The sequence below is a fragment of the Lathamus discolor genome, chromosome 11 (assembly GCF_037157495.1).
Source record: "Lathamus discolor isolate bLatDis1 chromosome 11, bLatDis1.hap1, whole genome shotgun sequence".
Classification (NCBI taxonomy): domain Eukaryota; kingdom Metazoa; phylum Chordata; class Aves; order Psittaciformes; family Psittacidae; genus Lathamus; species Lathamus discolor.
The window spans coordinates 3954832-3972815 of NC_088894.1; the positions used below are offsets into that span (position 1 = coordinate 3954832).

At 54.7% G+C, this 17984-nt stretch overlaps 2 protein-coding genes across 8 annotated transcripts in view; both read left to right on the top strand.

The window, feature by feature from the left end:
- Positions 1 to 5437, top strand: part of RALGAPB (Ral GTPase activating protein non-catalytic subunit beta) — a 56025-nt gene extending 50588 nt beyond the window's left edge. For all 3 annotated transcript variants that reach the window (XM_065691188.1, XM_065691190.1, XM_065691189.1), the window contains exon 30: positions 1364 to 5437. In XM_065691188.1, coding sequence (XP_065547260.1) covers positions 1364 to 1557 — 194 coding nt within the window. In that variant the 3' untranslated portion in view covers positions 1558 to 5437. The remainder of the gene's footprint in view (positions 1 to 1363) is intronic.
- Positions 5438 to 17335: 11898 nt separating this feature from the next.
- Positions 17336 to 17984, top strand: part of LOC136020699 (chromodomain-helicase-DNA-binding protein 6-like) — a 69771-nt gene continuing 69122 nt past the window's right edge. For all 5 annotated transcript variants that reach the window (XM_065692022.1, XM_065692028.1, XM_065692024.1 and 2 more), the window contains exon 1: positions 17336 to 17571. The gene's annotated coding sequence lies outside the window, so the exon portion shown is untranslated. The remainder of the gene's footprint in view (positions 17572 to 17984) is intronic.

Below are 17984 nucleotides of genomic sequence, written 5' to 3' on the forward strand. Positions count from 1 at the left end.
CTGAGGTGCTGGTGCTAGTGCCTGCCAGAGGGCACTGCTGAATTTGTGCTGTGCTGACATGCTGTGTTAGAAGCGATTAAAAGCAACAGCAGTTGGGGATTTTCTAATGTGTTCAATAAAATACTTAACCTACTATGCAGGCATGTGTGAACAGGGGTCTGTGTGTGCTGTCTGCCTTTTCCTGTGCTCCTGGATGGATTAATGGACTGTCTTGGTATCTGTGCTACTATAGCTTCCGTAACTGGAAGTCTCACTCCAGTGGGAGCAATTCACAAGGCAGCAAAATGAATAAACAAACATTAGGATGCTGGTACATCACCATGAAATTAACGTTGTAGGGATCTGTTGGTGATGACTTTCAGGTTCTGAGTTTTGCATGCTTAGGTCAGTGATGGGGAAATTGAAGCCAAACTCAGCCTTTAAATAGCATTTGTGAATTCAGCTGATGGCAATGGCGTGTACTGAAAAAGAATCAGGTGTGTTTTCCTAGAGCTGGGCTGGTTTTTCATCTGCATGAGGACTGTCAATATAATGAAGTTTGTCTCGTCTCCAAGTTCAGCAGATGCGGTTGGTGTGCAGTCAGGATCAAGTCCCCCAGATGAGGAAGACACTATTTCTGCCTGTAGGAATGTGCTTGTCAAACAGCAAAGGGGTTAATGGACACTTACTTCATTGGACGCATTTGAATTTCAGAATAAAATAGGATAAAGTCCACTATCAGCTTTGACCAAGGGTTGCTGCTTTGGTTCCCAACCTTCTCCTCCCTACCATATACAGCAGCATGAATTAGAGGGGTAACAACAGTGGCAAAGCAGTGAGGGGGAAACCTGTTTCCAACCATAACATATCAAGGCTTCCTTCATCCCCTGTTCCAAGGAGAATGCTTTGCAGTTCCTACTGGAGAAAGTACTGATGGGTGCTTTTGCCATCCTGAAAGCTCCCCTGCCATTACCTGTTCTCATGTAGCATGGCTGGGGCCGTAGCACTGTGATTCTTGTGTTAGCTGCCCTGGATTCTCCCCCCTCTTGGTCTTGAGTGTGCTGCTGCAGAGAGTTGCTTGGCTCTGGCAAAGCAGAGAAATTGTCTTCCTCCTCTTCCTCTTCCTCCAGCCAGTTCAGGGTATCACTGACTTAATCCCTTTCTTACTCATTTTTTCCACAGTAAAGTGCCCTTAAAGGCCTAGGGACCATTGGTTATCTGTTCCCAACGACTCATTGAGAAAGTTCTTAACTTAGTAGTGCTGAGCATCTCCCCTGGGTTTCTAGATGGGACAGAACCCAAAAGTGTCCTTAGCAGCGAAGCCAGCAAAGGGGCGTAGACTTGAATTTGTTTAAACTTGATTCAAACGTTGTTTCTTTTCCAGGTTTTTTAGTGAGGCAAACAGTAATAAACATTTGTCGGAGGAAGAGGCTGGAAAGTGACTCCTACAACCCCCCCCATGTCCGCCGAAAACAGAAAATAGCAGACATTGTCAATAAATACCGCAACAGGCAGCTGGAGCCAGAGTTTTATACCTCGCTTTTCCAGGAGGTTGGGCTCAAAAACTGCAACCCCTAGGTCATTATCCTTCCAGGACAATTAGATCAGAGCTTGGTGGCTACAGTAATGAAAACGCTTGAATAACAACAACAAATTTCCTCAGCCCTCCGGAATTCAGGAAACGATATTCTAGCACAAGTCAGCAGATACCATGTGGGAGGAATGAGAAATGAATCCAGAACATTGCAGTTGGGATATTGACTTAATTCACCTACCCTCAGAAGATTACTTAATTCCAGTCTTCCTGGATGCTATAGCAGCATAATCCCTTCACCCAGTCATCTATTCCAGACTAATTAGGAACTGTGTCTCATTCTATGAGAGGAAAACAATCAGAACAAAGCCATCTCTGCATATAAGGATAGAAAACAAAATACAAACAAACCTGCCTTCAAACATCTCGTTACACCCACATCTCACAGGAGAAGGGAGCAGGATCTCTCCTTTGAGGGGAGAGAGGCAGTTTCAGAGCATTCTATTTTCCTGCAAGAACTTAAAAGACGTTTTCAGCCCCCCTTCAGAGCTCAACAGAAGATCCTTCACTGCTTGTAACCAATTTGTGTACCAACAGCAAGAGGAGGAAAATTGCTTGGAAACACCAGGTCATGGATAAATAGCCGAGATGCAGTTCCCTCCGTGGCTGGGAATGAGTCCATCTACCCACGAGGTTTGTCATGCTGGCAACAAACACCACCTGGTATTACCTGACTTTCCAATCTAAGTTGTTACTAGATAAGAGCTCTTGGTTCCAGAAACAAGGGGTTTGTGGCTTTCAGGTCTGTTGCAAAATGTCACATTTAATTTTAGTAGCTTGATTATTTAAATTTTTTTATGCAATTACTTAATTTCTTTCCAAGTGTCTGTATCACCTACTCACCATGTCCATAAAAAGCATAAACATCCCTTGCTTTCCTTCCATTGGATTGAAATCTGAGATTCTGGGGCTGCCTCCTGCCTGCTTTATTTATAGCATAAGCAGTTTTCGCAGCTTCTACAACACTTTTCAGAAGCTCTTGTTAAACAGACTAAAACAAGTCCAAAAAAACTCCAAGTATACTTTTTCCCCATTAATTTTGCAATTCCATGAAAGCCCCTTTGGAGTCAGAATGTGAAACTGGTTTGGATCGACTGGGCTTTCTCATGCTCCACAGCGGTGGTTCCCTTTTGCCTAGGTCAGAAGCTCTCACTGCCAGACCATGGATTTCAGGACCTGAAGGATGTGCTGGGAAAAGGTGTTTACAACTGCAGGATTTAATATTGGGAACCTAAAAGCTGCAGTGGGCGCTGGCAGCCTCGGGAGCGCTTCCAGGCTCCCGGCACACATCCTGACTTGTGTTGCAGTGATGAATCATCACTGGCACGCTGGGTAGATGCAGGTTGTGATCACTGGCAGCAGCACGTGTCCTTTCCCTTCCAGTAAGCAGGTAATGGAGGAGTAGGAACGTGAGCAGGAACTTGGGGAACTCCTTGCATCAGAAGTGTTTTAGTAGCTTTTTAGTGTGTTGCAGTAATACCCATCAGTCGGTTTTTATATTTCAGAGTTATTTTGCAGCAATTCAGACCTGAAATAGGCTCAGTCGTTTGGTTACAACTTACCTGCCAGGGACATCCCCTGCTCCTGTCTCTTCATGTGGTTTTTCAGAGTTAATGGGAACACAGGCCCCTAAAAATACACGTGAAAGGACTTTAAGGATGCTAACCAAGGGGGGTTAAGTTTAGATGATGTGTGCTTGTTGGAGGGGACAAGCCCATTGGCCTCTCAACTCAGGAGCTCTGGATTTTGATCCAGATGCATCACAAGTGGAGGGAGAAAACCACATAAAGAAACCTACAGCAGCAATATGAGGGATGGCCCTCACTTGTGTGATGCCCAGGTTGCAGATGGCAGGAGGGGCTGTGAGGCAGCACTTGGGTGTAGTGGCAAAGGTGTGAAGGGAAACCGACAGCTTCATTCCTCTTCCACACTCTTACCAGTGTCTGGTTAATGCATGGACACTAAATTTATCCACATTTTCTATGTACCTATTGGACCTAATGAATAGCCAAACACACTTTAGTCCACTGATTTAGAAGGCATGACCAGTGCATGTGCAACAAATAAACCTACTGAGCAATCAAACATCTGCACATCTTCAGTAACGTAACACAAATCCCACATACCATAGCTAAGTGTATGTTATCTGCGAGGTCATTGGTCTATGTAGCAGTGGGCCACAAAAGATGCTTCTTTCAGGCACTTGGGTGCAGTCAGTGATGTAAAGATGTGTGCGTCTGGGGATTCCCTGGCTGTTTTCCACAAGGTCTGAGGTTAGCCACATGGGCTGCCTGGAAATTTACCTTTATAAAGGCTGAGGAATAGTCTTGGGTTTGTTCCTGTGTTCATTTAAAGCGTGGATGTGGCACCCACTTGTGCTGTAACAACCCTGAGAGCAGCGTAGAAGGAAGGTAACTTCAGCTTGTGTGGTCCCTCCGCAGGGGAGCAGGCACTTGGAGTCATTGGTTTGATTTGTAACCCAGCTGGTGAATGCGTTACACACCAGTGGTGTGACCTGGCCCTGAGCCTTGGGATTTGCTGTCTGGAAAGGGGAATCTTCAAGAAGGCTGCAGTTTAGTGTCAGGATGTTGTGATCACAGATGTGTGTTGCCAGCCCACTTGGTTTGGATGCTGGTTACAGCAGGAGCACCCTTGGCAGACCTGCGCTGGTGGAGGGTGTCTGCAAGGAGCGTCCCTCCCTCCCCTGTGCATGGAGAGGTCTCTGGCTCCATAACAAACACCTATTTGGGAATGAGGTCCTTGTCCTGATGAAGCCTGGGGCCAAACTCTGATGGCTTCAGCTAATCCAGGGTACAGCCTTGAGTACTTTCCTCAGCAGGGTTAGAGCAAATGAGATGTATTCCAGTTGTGATTGCAAGAACGTGCTAGTCAGGAGTCCAGATCTGGAGCTCTTTATCACAAGCTGTTCTACTGAGTTTTCGCCTTGACAGCTCGCATGGCTTGGGTTTGTGTTCCTCTTTGCTGGAGGTGACAGGTATTGACCACTTGCTTCATGCACAGTATGATGCATAGGATGATGTTAGCCTGCGTTTGCTGCAAAAGCTGAGTTCAAACGTTGCATAAGAACTAAACAGAGACTTTCTCCTTGCATAAGGGCTTCCTGGTTGGGTTCATAATCCTGCTTTAACTGACAGCATCCTTTTAATGGTGCAGGAAGTGGGAACCACTGTCACTTGTTGGTGTGGACGTTCAGACATTTTAGTACCTAATTACAGCCTCTCCTGTAAAGAAAAGCATTTTTCTTGAAGGTACTTCTACCCAAGGCACTAAACCTTCGAGCAAACGGGAGGTGGGAAGGATGGTGCCAGTGCGGACAGCAGCGTGTGCGCGGGGCTTTGGGAGGGAGCAGCCCCTCACTGCGTGTGCTCCATAGGTGACTCCATTTCTTTCCTGTGAGGTTCTTATGCCCAGAAAGACACAAGAACCAAACTTCACTCTAACAGACACAAACCTCTTGTGTAACTGAGGAGTGTCTTTGAAGGCAAACACAGACCTTTTCCACATGGATTTTAGCAGGAGCAATTAGAGACGGGAACAGGCGAGACCGTGTGCTTCAAACCATGTACAATTTGTATGGATTTCTGTATGTTGCCAAGACGGGATCTTTTTGTTCTTCTTGTATTTTTCTGTAAATATTCCTGGCGCTAAGTTGTAAAGTAAAGGCAAAGTGTAAATAGGAAGATGTGAACTATGTTCCCTTGTCTCTAGTACTTTATCTCTTATTTGTTTAGGGAAGGCACACAAAGGCTTGTTTGTATTTATGCCAATTCTTTGTCCAGGAGAAACACATCAAATACTGAATGTAACACAATTAGTCCAATAAATTTTAAAGATTCTTATCTAGCAGCGTTGTGGTTGTCAATTGTTAATATTTCCAGTGCTTTTGGTTGAAATCGTTGCCCAGTAGAGATGTTTCCCCTGGAAAGAGCAGAGGGATGGAGTGGAATGGTGCATCCTCTGCTACCCAGCAGCTACGGTAACAGCGCTCCAGTTTGGCTTTCGTTGCATCTCAATGGTGTGGGGAAGGAAAACGTGGAAATGCAGCTTTAAAGGGAGCCCGGATGCTCGTGCGGTGCGAAGTGCTCAGTGTGTTGGTTCTGATGCGTGGCGCGGGGCCCTGCTGATGTCCTGCAGCAGGACTGGGAACTGGCTGGGATAAAGCCGGGTGGTTTCAGGCAGCGCTGTGAGTGTTGGAGACGGCTCCTGTTTCTGTGCAGGCTGAGGATGAAGGATTTGACTTCTCAGGGATGAGGCCATGGGTTCAAAGCGCCTTTCCATCAGCACGGAGCATGGCAACGGGAGCTGTTTGTGTGCTCTGGGTGCGCGGTGGGGACCAACCTGCAGCTTCAAGCCCAGGCGCTCGAAGGCAGCTCAGGTGGTTCCTTGGGCTCCCTTGGGGCAGCTCCAAGCACCTCTTTGGCTCTGTTTCCAGTGAGAGCTCCTCCCATGCACTGAAGGTGTTTGATGCCGAGGCACTGAGCAGTCACTGGTGTGCACCAGGGCAGCGTTTGGGAGGCTGTGAAAACAGGAGTCACCAATGCAGGGATGGAGGCAGGAGGGGCAGCAGCCCCGAGCCATCCCACACTGCATCCTGCCCACCCTGGGTGCGTGGAGCTTTGCCATGGCGCATGCAGGGGATGTCCTGTCCCCAGTGCCCTCCACCACCCTCTTCATCAGCTCAGTACCTATAAGCTTGCCGAGTGGAAGCAGAAGCAGCCCCACGCGCCGATGCCCAACGCGCCCGTTCTCGCTGCAGCAGGGCTCATTCTGACCACAAATGGAACCAAATTGCATTACGGACAATTTTCCAGGGTGAAATGTAATTTAGTCACTGCTTGAAGATGAGGAAACGTCATTTGGCTGCTGGCAGCAAACTTGTGTCTGTTGGGAGGGGGGAAGAGGCTGAAGGTGGAGCTGGCCTGAGCTGTGGCTGCCGGTGCACTCCCGTGCTGAAAGGGGTCCCTCAGGCAGTGCATTTGCTGTGCCCTGGCCTGTGGGTGCCAATAGGGTGTCCCCAGGCCTGGCAGATGCTGATGGGGCAGCCCTGGGCTGTGCGGGTGCTGCTGGAGTATTCCTGGGCTATGTTTGTGCCCCCGCAGGGTCCCTGGGCCATGTAGATGCTGCTGGGCTGTCCCCGAGCAGCGCCAGTGCCACGGGGACCGCTGCCAGGGCATTCCGTGGCTGTGGGCCGGGTCATCGCTGTGACAAGGGCCCCCATCACCGCGCCACAGAGGAGGGCATCGTGCCGCTGCAGCAGCCGGGAGCATCCCGGGGGCTCAGCCCTGGCCTTCGGCTGGGGTGACTGTGGCTTTGCATTGGTGCCTCGGGGGGACCCCTCATTCCCAGCGCTGCTCCAGAAGCTACGGGCACGGCAGCGGCCAAGGAGAGCTCTGTGGAGACTCACCCGGACACACGTGAGGTCTGAACCCGCTTCCTGCGAGAGCGGTGACACCATCTGCTCTGCCGTGTGCGCTGCGTTAAACCAGCCTGCCCCTCGCCCAGGCCCAGCTCCGGGTGTGCTGGGAGGAGGGGAGGCACCGCGGCTCCGGGGCTCTCGCCTGGTTTCCTTACAAAGGTCTATGGGAGAGGCAGGGACGGGCCGGTTCGTCCCGCGGCAGAGGGAGAGGCTCCCGGGGCTGCCTGGAGCCGGGGGCGCAGGAGGAGCCGCGGTGCATCAGCACCATCGCCTCTGCCGGCTGGGCTGGGGGGAACGGGCTGCTTTTGGGTGGTAAAACCGCTCCCCCAGCAGGGCAGCAGCTGCGGTGTCCCCGAGGGGTTGGGGGTACAGGGCTGGCACCTGCGCCCTGTGCTCCCTGCCCATGCTGGGCTCTGACTCCCCCAGCACCGGCACCCATCCCACTGTGCCCACTCCAGCATCCCCATCAGCACCCATCACCCGTTAGCCACTGGGGTATCCCATAGCCCTGATCCCCCTGCGGCGAGCCCTGGGGTGCTCTGCTGCCAGCTGAGCAGAGGGGCACAGGGCAGCCCCCCCAAAGGCTGACCCATGGGAGGGGGCTCCCCTGCAGCCCAGCCGCTGGGGTGCCCCCGTGTTCCCCCAACAGCCCCCGATGGAAGCACATTCGATGACATTATTAAAGGATTTAGTGTATTTCCAGCCTCTTAAAGTACTTCACATACATGCCCGTGTGATTCATTATTAGTATTATCTAATGAAAGATTATCTGACTCACTTTCCTGTTTCTTCCAATTACAAATTGAAATTGTTCCCACTCTGACCTTGCAGCTGCTCGATTTGCTAAAATTAGCCATAATGATGCATTTTACTAAGATAATTAATTAGCTAAACTGAGAAAATTGAGTAGTAGAAGCGGCTTCACACGCTGCTCATTATCTTTTATTATGTCATCTTTACATACAAATAAAGAAATATTGTAATTATTTTAAATACTGTTTTCATTAGCTAATACACTTGTTAGCGGAGCGATGGCTCCGTTCGTCCTCGGCAGCAAGAGCCCTTGGGGATTCGGCTGCTCATTGACTGCAGGACTCTTCCTTCCCCACGAAGGAAACGCAGTTATGGGCCAAATCGGGTTTGTTTTGTCTCTTTGGATGGCAGCGGGGGGGGGGGGACGGGATGCAGGAGAGCTGGGAGCATCCAAGGACCCTGCTGAAGGCTCCTGTATGGGGGGACAGGGCAGGGGCGCTGCCCCCATTCCCCCTTCCCCAGGGCCCTCCATTGCTCAGGATATTCCCTGTGATCCCGAGCTGCGCTTTGGCCACCTCCCGGTGCCGCAGAGCATCCTGTGTGCCGCAGCACCGGGCTTGGGTTAGGGTCCCAAACAGCAGGGGCTCCCCAAAGCACACTCGCATCCCAGGTCCCCCCTCCCATGCCCCTCGCTGGGGGGGGGGCTCCTGCCCGCCGCCTGAGCGGTCCTGCCGGAAACCCGCACTTTCGGCCCAGAACCGTGTGTGCGAAGTTGTTGTTTGCTTTCGCCGGGCCCCGGCCCCGCTCTCCTCCTCCCGCAGAGCCGATCTGCTTTGGGCCCCGCAGCCCTCCGTGTGCTGCGGTGACGGCACCGCATCAGCGGCCCCGCATCGGGAGTGTCCCCAGCAGGGACAAACCCGGGTGAGCGAGGCCCTCCCTTCGCACCAGCGCCGGGCGCAGGAATGAGCCGGTGCTAACGGGCACCCTCGTGGCTCTGGGGTTCGCTCTCTTCATCAATGGCTGATGCTCAATGACTCCTCCTCGTGGCTCTGTCCGTGTTCCCCCAGCCCAGAGCATCGGGATGGGCTTGGGGGGCTCTGTCTGGCAGGGCAGGGAGACGCTGCCGGCACCTCAGCCCCTCCGCAGGAGCATTGAGCAGAGGGGAGAGCCCCGACTCCCCCTGCCTCAGTTTCCCCACCAGTTGATGGCCCCGCATCAGGGACCAGCGACCGCAGACACCAAACCAGCCCCTTGCCCAGCATGGGGACAGGCAGCATCCAGGCAGGAGAGGGATGGGGTGGGGGGGGATTTAGAGCTCAATCTCTGCCCACGTGGAGAACTGGGAACACTCAGTGCTGTTCATTTCTGCTAAAGAACTGTGCTGGTTTGTAACGGAACGGTAAGGAATCAGATTGCTTTAATTCCTTAAGAATCGCTACGGCATCTCCAGCAGGCATTGCGTCAAGGAAAACGAAAATGAGTTCTTGCTCTGAGTGGAAGCTTCCCCACCATTTGGCTCCAGCACAGCCTTGCTGCCCTACCATGGCAGACCTGGAATTCCCGTATCATTTCCCTTATTACATTCCTTATTATTTCCACCTTCAGCAGAGACCCTGCCTTGGAGGACCACGGGGTGACACACGGGGCCTCTGGAGGTCTCCGGCCCCAGCCTGACCCTCCCTTGTCCCACCATCCGCTGGGCTTGTCCTTGCCCGCATCCAGCAGGCAGTGGCAGGGATGCAGCGGGAGGAGCAGAGCTCCTCGCATTTGCATTGATGTCTGTTTAATGAGCTAATTTTCCTTCACACTATTGATTTCCCTGGGCTCTGCTGCCATGGTTTGCCTCTGGTCATGCAGGCTCGCTGCTCCTTAGATGCACAGCACACGCTGGCACGGTGCGGGCAGACAGCATCCGGCTGCCAGGGCTGCTCCGGGCAGGGACAGGGGGCTGGTTGGGCAGGCCAGTGCTGACAGTGGAGCGCAGAGCTCCAGGATGAGGGCTCCCACCCCAGGGGAGCGTGGCCGGAGCTTGGATGCACCCCGGGCACTTCAAGCGCACCAGTGCTGCCTTGAGGCTGGAATAACCCAGACCTGGCTTCTCCCAGCTCTGGTGCTGTGATGGGGTCTGCTGCAGACTGACACGGGTGCTCCTGTCACACACGTATGTGTGCACACACGTATATACACATGTACACACACGTATGTACACACACATATATACAGGTGTGCACACACACGTATATACACATGTACACACACGTATGTACACACACATATATACAGGTGTGCACACACACGTATACACACATATATATATACCTGTACACACACATATACATACACATGTACACACACATATATACAGGTGTGCACACACATATACACACACGTATACACATCATATACACACATGTATACACACATATATACACGTACACACACAAATATACACATATACACACATGTATACACACACATATATACACATATATACACACATATATACACATATACACACACATATATACACATGTACACACATACACACACATGCGTACATGTGTGCACACACATATACACACGTACACGCATATAGACATACACACATATATATACATGGGTATGCACACATATATACACGTACACACACAAATGTACACATATACACACATATATACACACATGTATACACACACATATATACACATATATACACACATATATACACATGTACACACATATACACACGTACACACATATAGACATATACACATATATATACATGGGTATGCACACATACATACATGTACACACACACATATATACACATTCTATGTACACCATTACTGACTGTGCAGCCAGCACAAAGGGCACGGGGGGTCCTATTCCCTTGCCGTCCCCTTGCCGTGATGGCTGTGCAGGGGCAGGCGGTGCCCCGGCAGCATCACCCCTGCCCTGGGGGCTGCTTCACGATGCCCAGAGGGTCCCCAGGTCCCATCCGCACACGGGCCCGTGTCCAGCCCCCGGCTGCAGCTCGAAGGAGCCCTGGGGGTGGCATTCCCAGCCCAGCCGCTGGGCCCGGAGCAGCCCAGGGGTCAGCCGGGCTCCGTCCTGCCCCGCCGCGGTGCCCAGGAAGGACGAACAAAAGGAGCTGGAAGTCTCCGTGCGTGATCAAGATTATGATTTAATTGGCATAACAAAGGCTCGGTGGGCTCAGCCACATGACTGGAATATTAACACGGAAGGATGCAGCTTGCTCTGGAAAGACAGGCAGGGGATTAAGGAGGAATGTGTTGCTTTGTCTATGAGGGTTGGATACATTCGGTTTGCAATCGAGGGGGGAACCTGCTGTGGTGGCTGCACAGTGAGGGGCTTTCCGTGAGCTCATCCGAAGCCCAGGACATCGTGGTGATGGAGGATATCCCTGCCTGAGTGGCTGGTGTGGAAGCAGCACAGCAGGGGCAGCCAGACTGCCCAGCAAACACCCCCAAGGCATTAAAGCAGCTGGTCTGGGGGAAGAGATTAGTAGAAGAGGGATGCTCTGGCTTTGCTTCTACCCTCCAGGGCACGGATGCAGAGGAAGGTGGGAAATAAGAGGGATGAATGTGGATGAGGCATGAAGGAGCTCCTTGTCTTGCAGAGGGAAAGAGCCCGAGCTTGAGACTGAGAAATGGGACATCCAGGGATGCCCGGTCCAGCACAGTGCTCTGAGCAGGGCCAGTCAGAGCAGGGTGCTTGGGGCTTCATTCAGGTACCTCTGTGAGCCCTGGGCCAGGGGCTGACCACCCTCGTGGGGATGGTCTGGTCCTTAGATCACATTCCCCAAGTGCTGGCTCTTGTCCTGGCACTGTGCCCCCCATGTCCCCTGCTCCAGCCCTTTCCTACCCCCTGTTATTGGCTGTTTCTGCCATCCACATCCCACCAGCCTGGCTGCAATGGGTCTGCTCTATCCCAGCTGAAACCAGGGCACCACAACGGCCATGGCAAGGCAGAGAGCATCCCATGCTCCCTCCAAAGTATGAGCCTCGGACCAGGAGGCTGGGGAGCAGCGGGAAGCAGGCGGGCAGGTTTCCATGTAAATGCATGAGCCTGGAATGCAAAATCAAGGAGGCCAAAGGGAAAATAAATAGGATTGGGCGAGCAAGGCAATGAGAGCACATGCAAAGGAAGGCGAGAGGCAAAGCTGGGGCTGATGCTGTGCGGTGGGAAGCAGAAGCCCTTGATGGGGATACTGCAGTGCTGGGGGCATTCACTGCCTCCATTCGCACGCGGGGTGTTTGTAAGGCTTTTGGCAGAGGCTCCTAAAGGCAGCTCAGAGCACGCTGCAGCTCATATTCAGCCTAGCCCTGCTGTAAAATGAGCGCTGGTCCCAACTCGGTTCCGCCTCCACGCTGCAGCTGCCAGCAGGTAACATAATGGGAAACGGGACTTGCAGCCAAAATAGGAAGATAGGAAGAGTGGAATTACGTTGGAAGGCGGATTCCTAACCCTGAGCTCTCCCCCCACGCCACCCTCAGTGGCAGGCCAGATAAACAGCCTTGGGGAACGGCGCAGCCCAAGGCAGCAGCATCCCAGCAGCACCAGGCCATCGTACGCACAAGAAATGGGGAGCAAGAAGTAATGTGGGGGGGAAGGACCTGATATTGTAATAAATCCCAGCAGAGCACTAGAGGAGCAAACGCGACACCAGGATGTGCAACCAGGAGGGCTTCGGAGATGCTGGAGCTGGCTCTGCCTGTCTCCACAGCACCAGGAAGCGGCGGCTGGAGAAGGCAGCTACTTGTGGACATTGCCCTTTGGGCCGGTTGGAGTGGATCCAGGGAAGGATGTCAGAGACCTGCAAAACGTGACCAGCAAGAAAAGCCAGCACGATGTGGGACTGCTCGATGGGGAGGAAAGAGCAGAGGGGCTGCGGCAGCAGCCGGCAGGAATGTCAATGATTCCTGTAACAGGGAAAGGATTCATCTGCCTGTGCTGGATAACACAAGGAGAAGCAGGGTTAAGTTATCACAGGGAAATTCAAGGTAGGCACTGGGAAAACTCTTCCCAGCCATGGGGGAGTCTCCATGGCGGGTGTCTGGGAGAGCTGGCAGTGCGGCATTGGCACCAGCTATTCCCAAAGGATCCTTCGTTTCTAGAACTTTACCATTTCTGGGTGTAAACCCTTAAAGCACGGGCCAGGCTGGCTTCATGTGAGGAGGAAAAGGCAGAACAACCGGGCAAGAATAACCCCTAGAGACCCAAAGGGACGAAGGGGTCTGTAGGGACCACAAAGGCAATAGCAGCAGCATCCCACAGAGCCACACAGGGAGGTGCTGGGGGCTGGAGCCCAAACCAGCTTCCCTTGGGAACTGACGGAGAAGCCAGGGCTGGAGAAGTCGCAGGAATGAGCTCTGCGGTAAGGAGAAGCAGGTGAAGGTCCTGCGGGCAGCAGAGCCCACGTCCTGCTGGGTGCTCAGCCTGCGGAAAGAGGAGCCTGGAGAGGGAACCTGGCTGGAAGCAAACTCAGTTGGAGTCAGGGAGAGGAAAACGCTCTGGGAAACAGCGCGTGAAGAGCTGAGGGCTGCGTAACCTGAACTAGTGAAGTTATCTCTGCTGCCTCCATCCCGGGGCGGTCATGGCCAGCGGCTCTGCTCCAGTTGCTTGCACAGGATGAGCAGGGCTCACATGGGAGGCAGGTTCAGGGACCTGGCTAATGAGCAGCAGCCTGTTAAGCACCTCTCACTGTCATTAAGGGCAGGAGTGATTAGAAGCACTCGGGGAGCTGCTGCCCTGAAGAACAGGAGCCACAAAACTGGAGCAGAAAGTGAATCCTGGGGGTTTCACTGGGAGCAATGGGAAAGTGCTGCTGGCAAATCCTTCCCCTCCCAGCTAAAGCTGCTGCCCTCAGGGTGCCCCGGGGTTAGGTCTGACTGGATGAAGATAACAGCTCCTGCCAGCATCGCTTGTTATGACAGTGACACATGGGGTCTGCATGGTGAGGGTCACGGGCGCTGATGCCGGAGTGGGGCGCAAGGATGCAGCACATCACAGCTGCGGGTTCACTCCTTGTCTTCCCAGCCAGGAAGAGCAGCAGTAAAGGAAGATTAAGGCTCCATGGCCATGAAGTTTTGTGTGCAATCTGTGCCCTGTACAAGCCTGTGGGAGGAGGTGGGCTGCCCCCAGGCTCATGGGACAGCCTCCCTCAGGCTCCCGGGTCCTCGCTCCATCATCCCTCACACACTCACGAGCAGGACGCAGTGTGGGACAGTGCCCAGGTTTCGAGCAGCGCAAAGCAGAGGGCTTGCTGCAGGGCCGGTGAGTGATGGCCGTGCAGAGCAGCCCGGCACCAGGGAAGCAAGGGGGGCTGTCCAGGAAATCACCAAATCCTGGGAGCACCCCGACTCCTCTGCCATCAATCATCTGTGGCGGCAAAGCCCAGGAAACCCCTTAATAATCCCAAATAGTCCCACAGGAAGATTTACGGCAGCAATTGTAATTTATCTGATAGAAGGTCCTGAGGGCAGGGGAGTTTCCTCCAATAACCACATCCAAGGAAACCCTGAGCAGGGAGTTTCCAGCTGATGCCTCACAGACTCCCTAGACCAAGGGTGAGGAAATGCAGATCCATGGGATCCCCTGAGCAGGCTGGAGGTTGGCTGCTCCTGCCACAGCCCAGCAGCAGGAGTGCAGGCAGGAGAGCCCTGCAGGGAACAAGCAAAGCCAGAGCTGAGAAGCATCTGGGCTGGGGCATCTCTGATCCCATGCAGGGTTCCGACACTGCTTCAGCTGCCCACAGAGGACCCCATCACCTCCCTGCTGTTTGCTCCAACAAAGAGCACCTGATATATGGGAGTTTGAAGACTCCTGGAGCTGGGGGACCTGTGGTGCCCATGGGCCTGAGCAGAGGTGTCCAAGCACTCACCTGGGTTCGGAGCCACTCTTCAAACCTTGCACTGGGAAGTCAGCTTTAACCTGGCCTGCCAAGCTGCTCTTTAAGGCACTGAATTCTGCCTAGATGCTTGCACTGGTTAATTACCCATGCACGCTCCCAGCCTGAGCAAGGCCTTCACAAGTCTGTTCCTTCCCCTCCAGCTGCCTGCAGGCTCTGTATTTCACAGGGGCATAGGTGTGCTCCAACAGCCAGGAAGGGAGGACGTGTGCTGCTGCATTACGGTAACTCCCTCTCCTTCCTGCTGCAATGGATCCGGCTGGGAGCCAGCAGAAACTGGGGTTCCAAAGGGGTTCCCTGCCCACCACCAGCAGCTCCAGCTCCTTTCTGGTTTGTTGCCACCAGAGACAGCAGCTGAGCTCTGCTTCTCGCTTGCTTTGCAGCACGGCAGGGCTGGCCTGACACCTCTGTCCCGGGAGGACCTGGTGGCTGGACCCGCACGTCCCCCTTGCCTGGGTTGATTGGGTGTCACTGCCCACCATTAAATCCTTCCAAAAGACCTTTGGGAGCATAAGTGATGCTTTTACTGCTGGTGTGATTCTGCAGCCTTCAGATGCTCCGTGTGAGAAAATATCCCCTTCTTGGGCATGAGATAGCTGATGCAGGCAGAGATGGGTTTAGCCAAAGCATTTCCCAAAGCAATTGAACTTCAGGCAGAGGAAATCTCTGCAAAATCAGAATCACTTCCGTGGCATTCCTGAATCAATTTATGGGGGTTGTTCTAGGGCAGAGGCAGACACGGTAAGGTTTGCTCTCAAAGATGTGCTTTTACGGGGGGCTATGTATCTCAGTCTAAAGTGAGAAGAAGCATCAGTGACAGATGACCAAGATGGACATAAGGCCTTTGAATACAGGTGGGGGAGCTGGTTCAGTTCCTCCTGGTAAAGAGTTACCTAGAAGCTGATCTAACAGCTCTCTGGAAGTAGTGAAAGAGCAAGGATGATGGAGTCAAATCCTTCTTGCCAGTGTCTGCTGATACATTAAGGAGCATCAGCCACAAAGGAGTCCTGAAAGGTTCAGAACGGGGTGTTAGGAAAACCCTTTCCTTGCGAGGGTGCTGCAGCCTTGGCACAGGACATCAGAAAGGTGATGGAATCTCTGGCCATGGAGGGTGCTAAGACTCAGGTAAGCAAAGCTATGGGTGACCTCATCTTTTCTTTGTCACCAGTGTGGTGGTGGGAAGGGACCTCTGGAAATCTCTAACAAACCTCCTCTGGTCCCTTCCCACCGGCACTTCTGCAGCTCTACAGCGAAGGTGCGAGAATGACTTCCCAGATGCTGTTTGCCAGAAGAATTCTCATCCAGGAGGGGGTTTGTTTGTGTCTTGCTTTACTGTTTCCTAACAACTGGCCCGCCTACAGCAATGAGTCATTTAACCACCCTTAGGTGCTCTTTTGAGGCCAACTGACCAAAAAGTGGTTAATCTGAAAATAAGCTGCTTTGGTTTTCTGGTCAGAAAGTACCAATTAATTCCCCCTTTACAGGCATTCTTCGTGCAGAAGCCAAAGAGCTGCTCTGGAAACTCTTTGCTATATCCTCTGGGGAGGATAGAGCAAAGGATGGTGTTGGTTGGCCAAAGTTTGACCAGTGCAGGATGAAAACTGAAAGACCAGGTTCAGGCACGCCTGGTGGCCAGGGAGTAGGTAGGACTAGGGAAAGGGGTAGGCACTGCAGAGGAGTACTTCACACGTGTTGACCTACAAGCAGAAAAAGGATCTGAAGATACAGCTTAGTGCAGGTGAGAAATCATAAACGCTGCGGAGAACTAAGCTCTGTCTCACCGGGAAGAGCACAGTGGTACACTGGTCTGTGCAGAGGACAGGGAGGAGGCACGGAACGGGGCGGATGTTGGCTCTGTGATAGATCTGTGCCCATTGCGTTCGATCCACCTGTGCGCAGTGCCAGGTAACTCCGCAGCACACCGGCACTGCCGATGCTGCTTGCCTGCCCTCCCACCAGTGGGGCCATGGGGGCTGGTGTCCCGCATGACCAGCGGCACATGGCAGCACCCGGGGGAAGCCAGGAAGCGCAAAGGGAAGGTGCCAGCCGGACAGCTCGGGGCACCAGCGCCCGTGCTTCAGCGGGTACAGCTCAGGGCGTGCCAGCAGCTCCCTGCAGGGCGGCGAGCGGGGCGACATCAGCCCCGGGTGCCAGCACAGCTCGCTCGCTCCAGCAGCGTTTCCTTTCGGTGCCAGAGCCAACGTGCCCGGAGCGCCGCAGCTGGCACGAGGGTGCCTGCGCTCTGCCAGCCCTGCTCCTCCTCCCGAGCCGCTCTCGCCTTCCCAGGCAGAGGCCAAGGTGCTGCCGGGTGCCGACCGCAGGGGGGGCCGCCGGAGCGCTGCGGGAGCAAGCCCCGAGGGGGTCTGGCGGTGAGGGGCTGCAGCACCCCTCGGGCGCGGCGCTGCCCCCTCGGGCCGCCACGTTCCGCCGGGTCCTTCCGCCCGTCCGAGGCCCCAGGCGACCCCCGCGGAGAGGTCGCGGGGCGGGGCGGGGCGGGCGGTGCCGGCTGCAGCCCCGCGGGGGCCGGGCCGGGCTCCGGTTCACATCCGGGGAACGAGCGGCGGGCGCGGACGTGGAGGGCGCGGGCGGGGCGGCGGCGCGCGGGGGCGGCGGCGCGGCCAATCAGCGCCGCGCTCTCCTCGGTGCAAACAGGAGCACAATGGAGCGAGCGGCGGGCGCGCTGCAGCCAAGCTTGGCGCGGGCGCCGCGAGGTTGACGGGCCCGCCTGCCAATGGGAGCCGGCGCACGGCGGCGGGCAGCCAATGGGCGCGGGGCGGGGGCGTGCCCGGGCGAGGTTAGGGTGTCCTTGCAGGGTGCTGGGCTAAACTTCACCAAATAATAGCTGTTTGTATGGGGGCGGCCGAGGAGCCATTTTAGGTAAGTTCTGACCCCAACTCTGCCGTTCGCCCGCCCGGCGCGGCCGGCGGGGGGCAGCGGGGCGGGGGGCGGCGGCGGGGCCGCGCCGGGGCGGCGCTATGAATGGACGCGGCGGCGGCGAGGGCCGGGCGGCGGGCGGCAGGGCCGGGGCGGCCGCCGGGCCTGTCATGGCTCCGGCCGCGGGGACGGGCCGGCGGACGGGAGGCGGCGGCGGCGGCGGCGGCGTCCCCGCTGTGGGTTCCTCCTCACAGCCCTTGCCCGCCCCCCGGGGCCGGCGGCAGCGCTGTGGTGGGGGGGGGGCCGGGCCTACCCGGTGCCTGGCAGGCAGCTCGGGGCCCGGCGCCCCCCTTGTAGCCGCGGGGCGTGCGGGGGGCCGGGGGCGGGGCGGGCTCCCCCCTGTGCTGCTCGGAGGC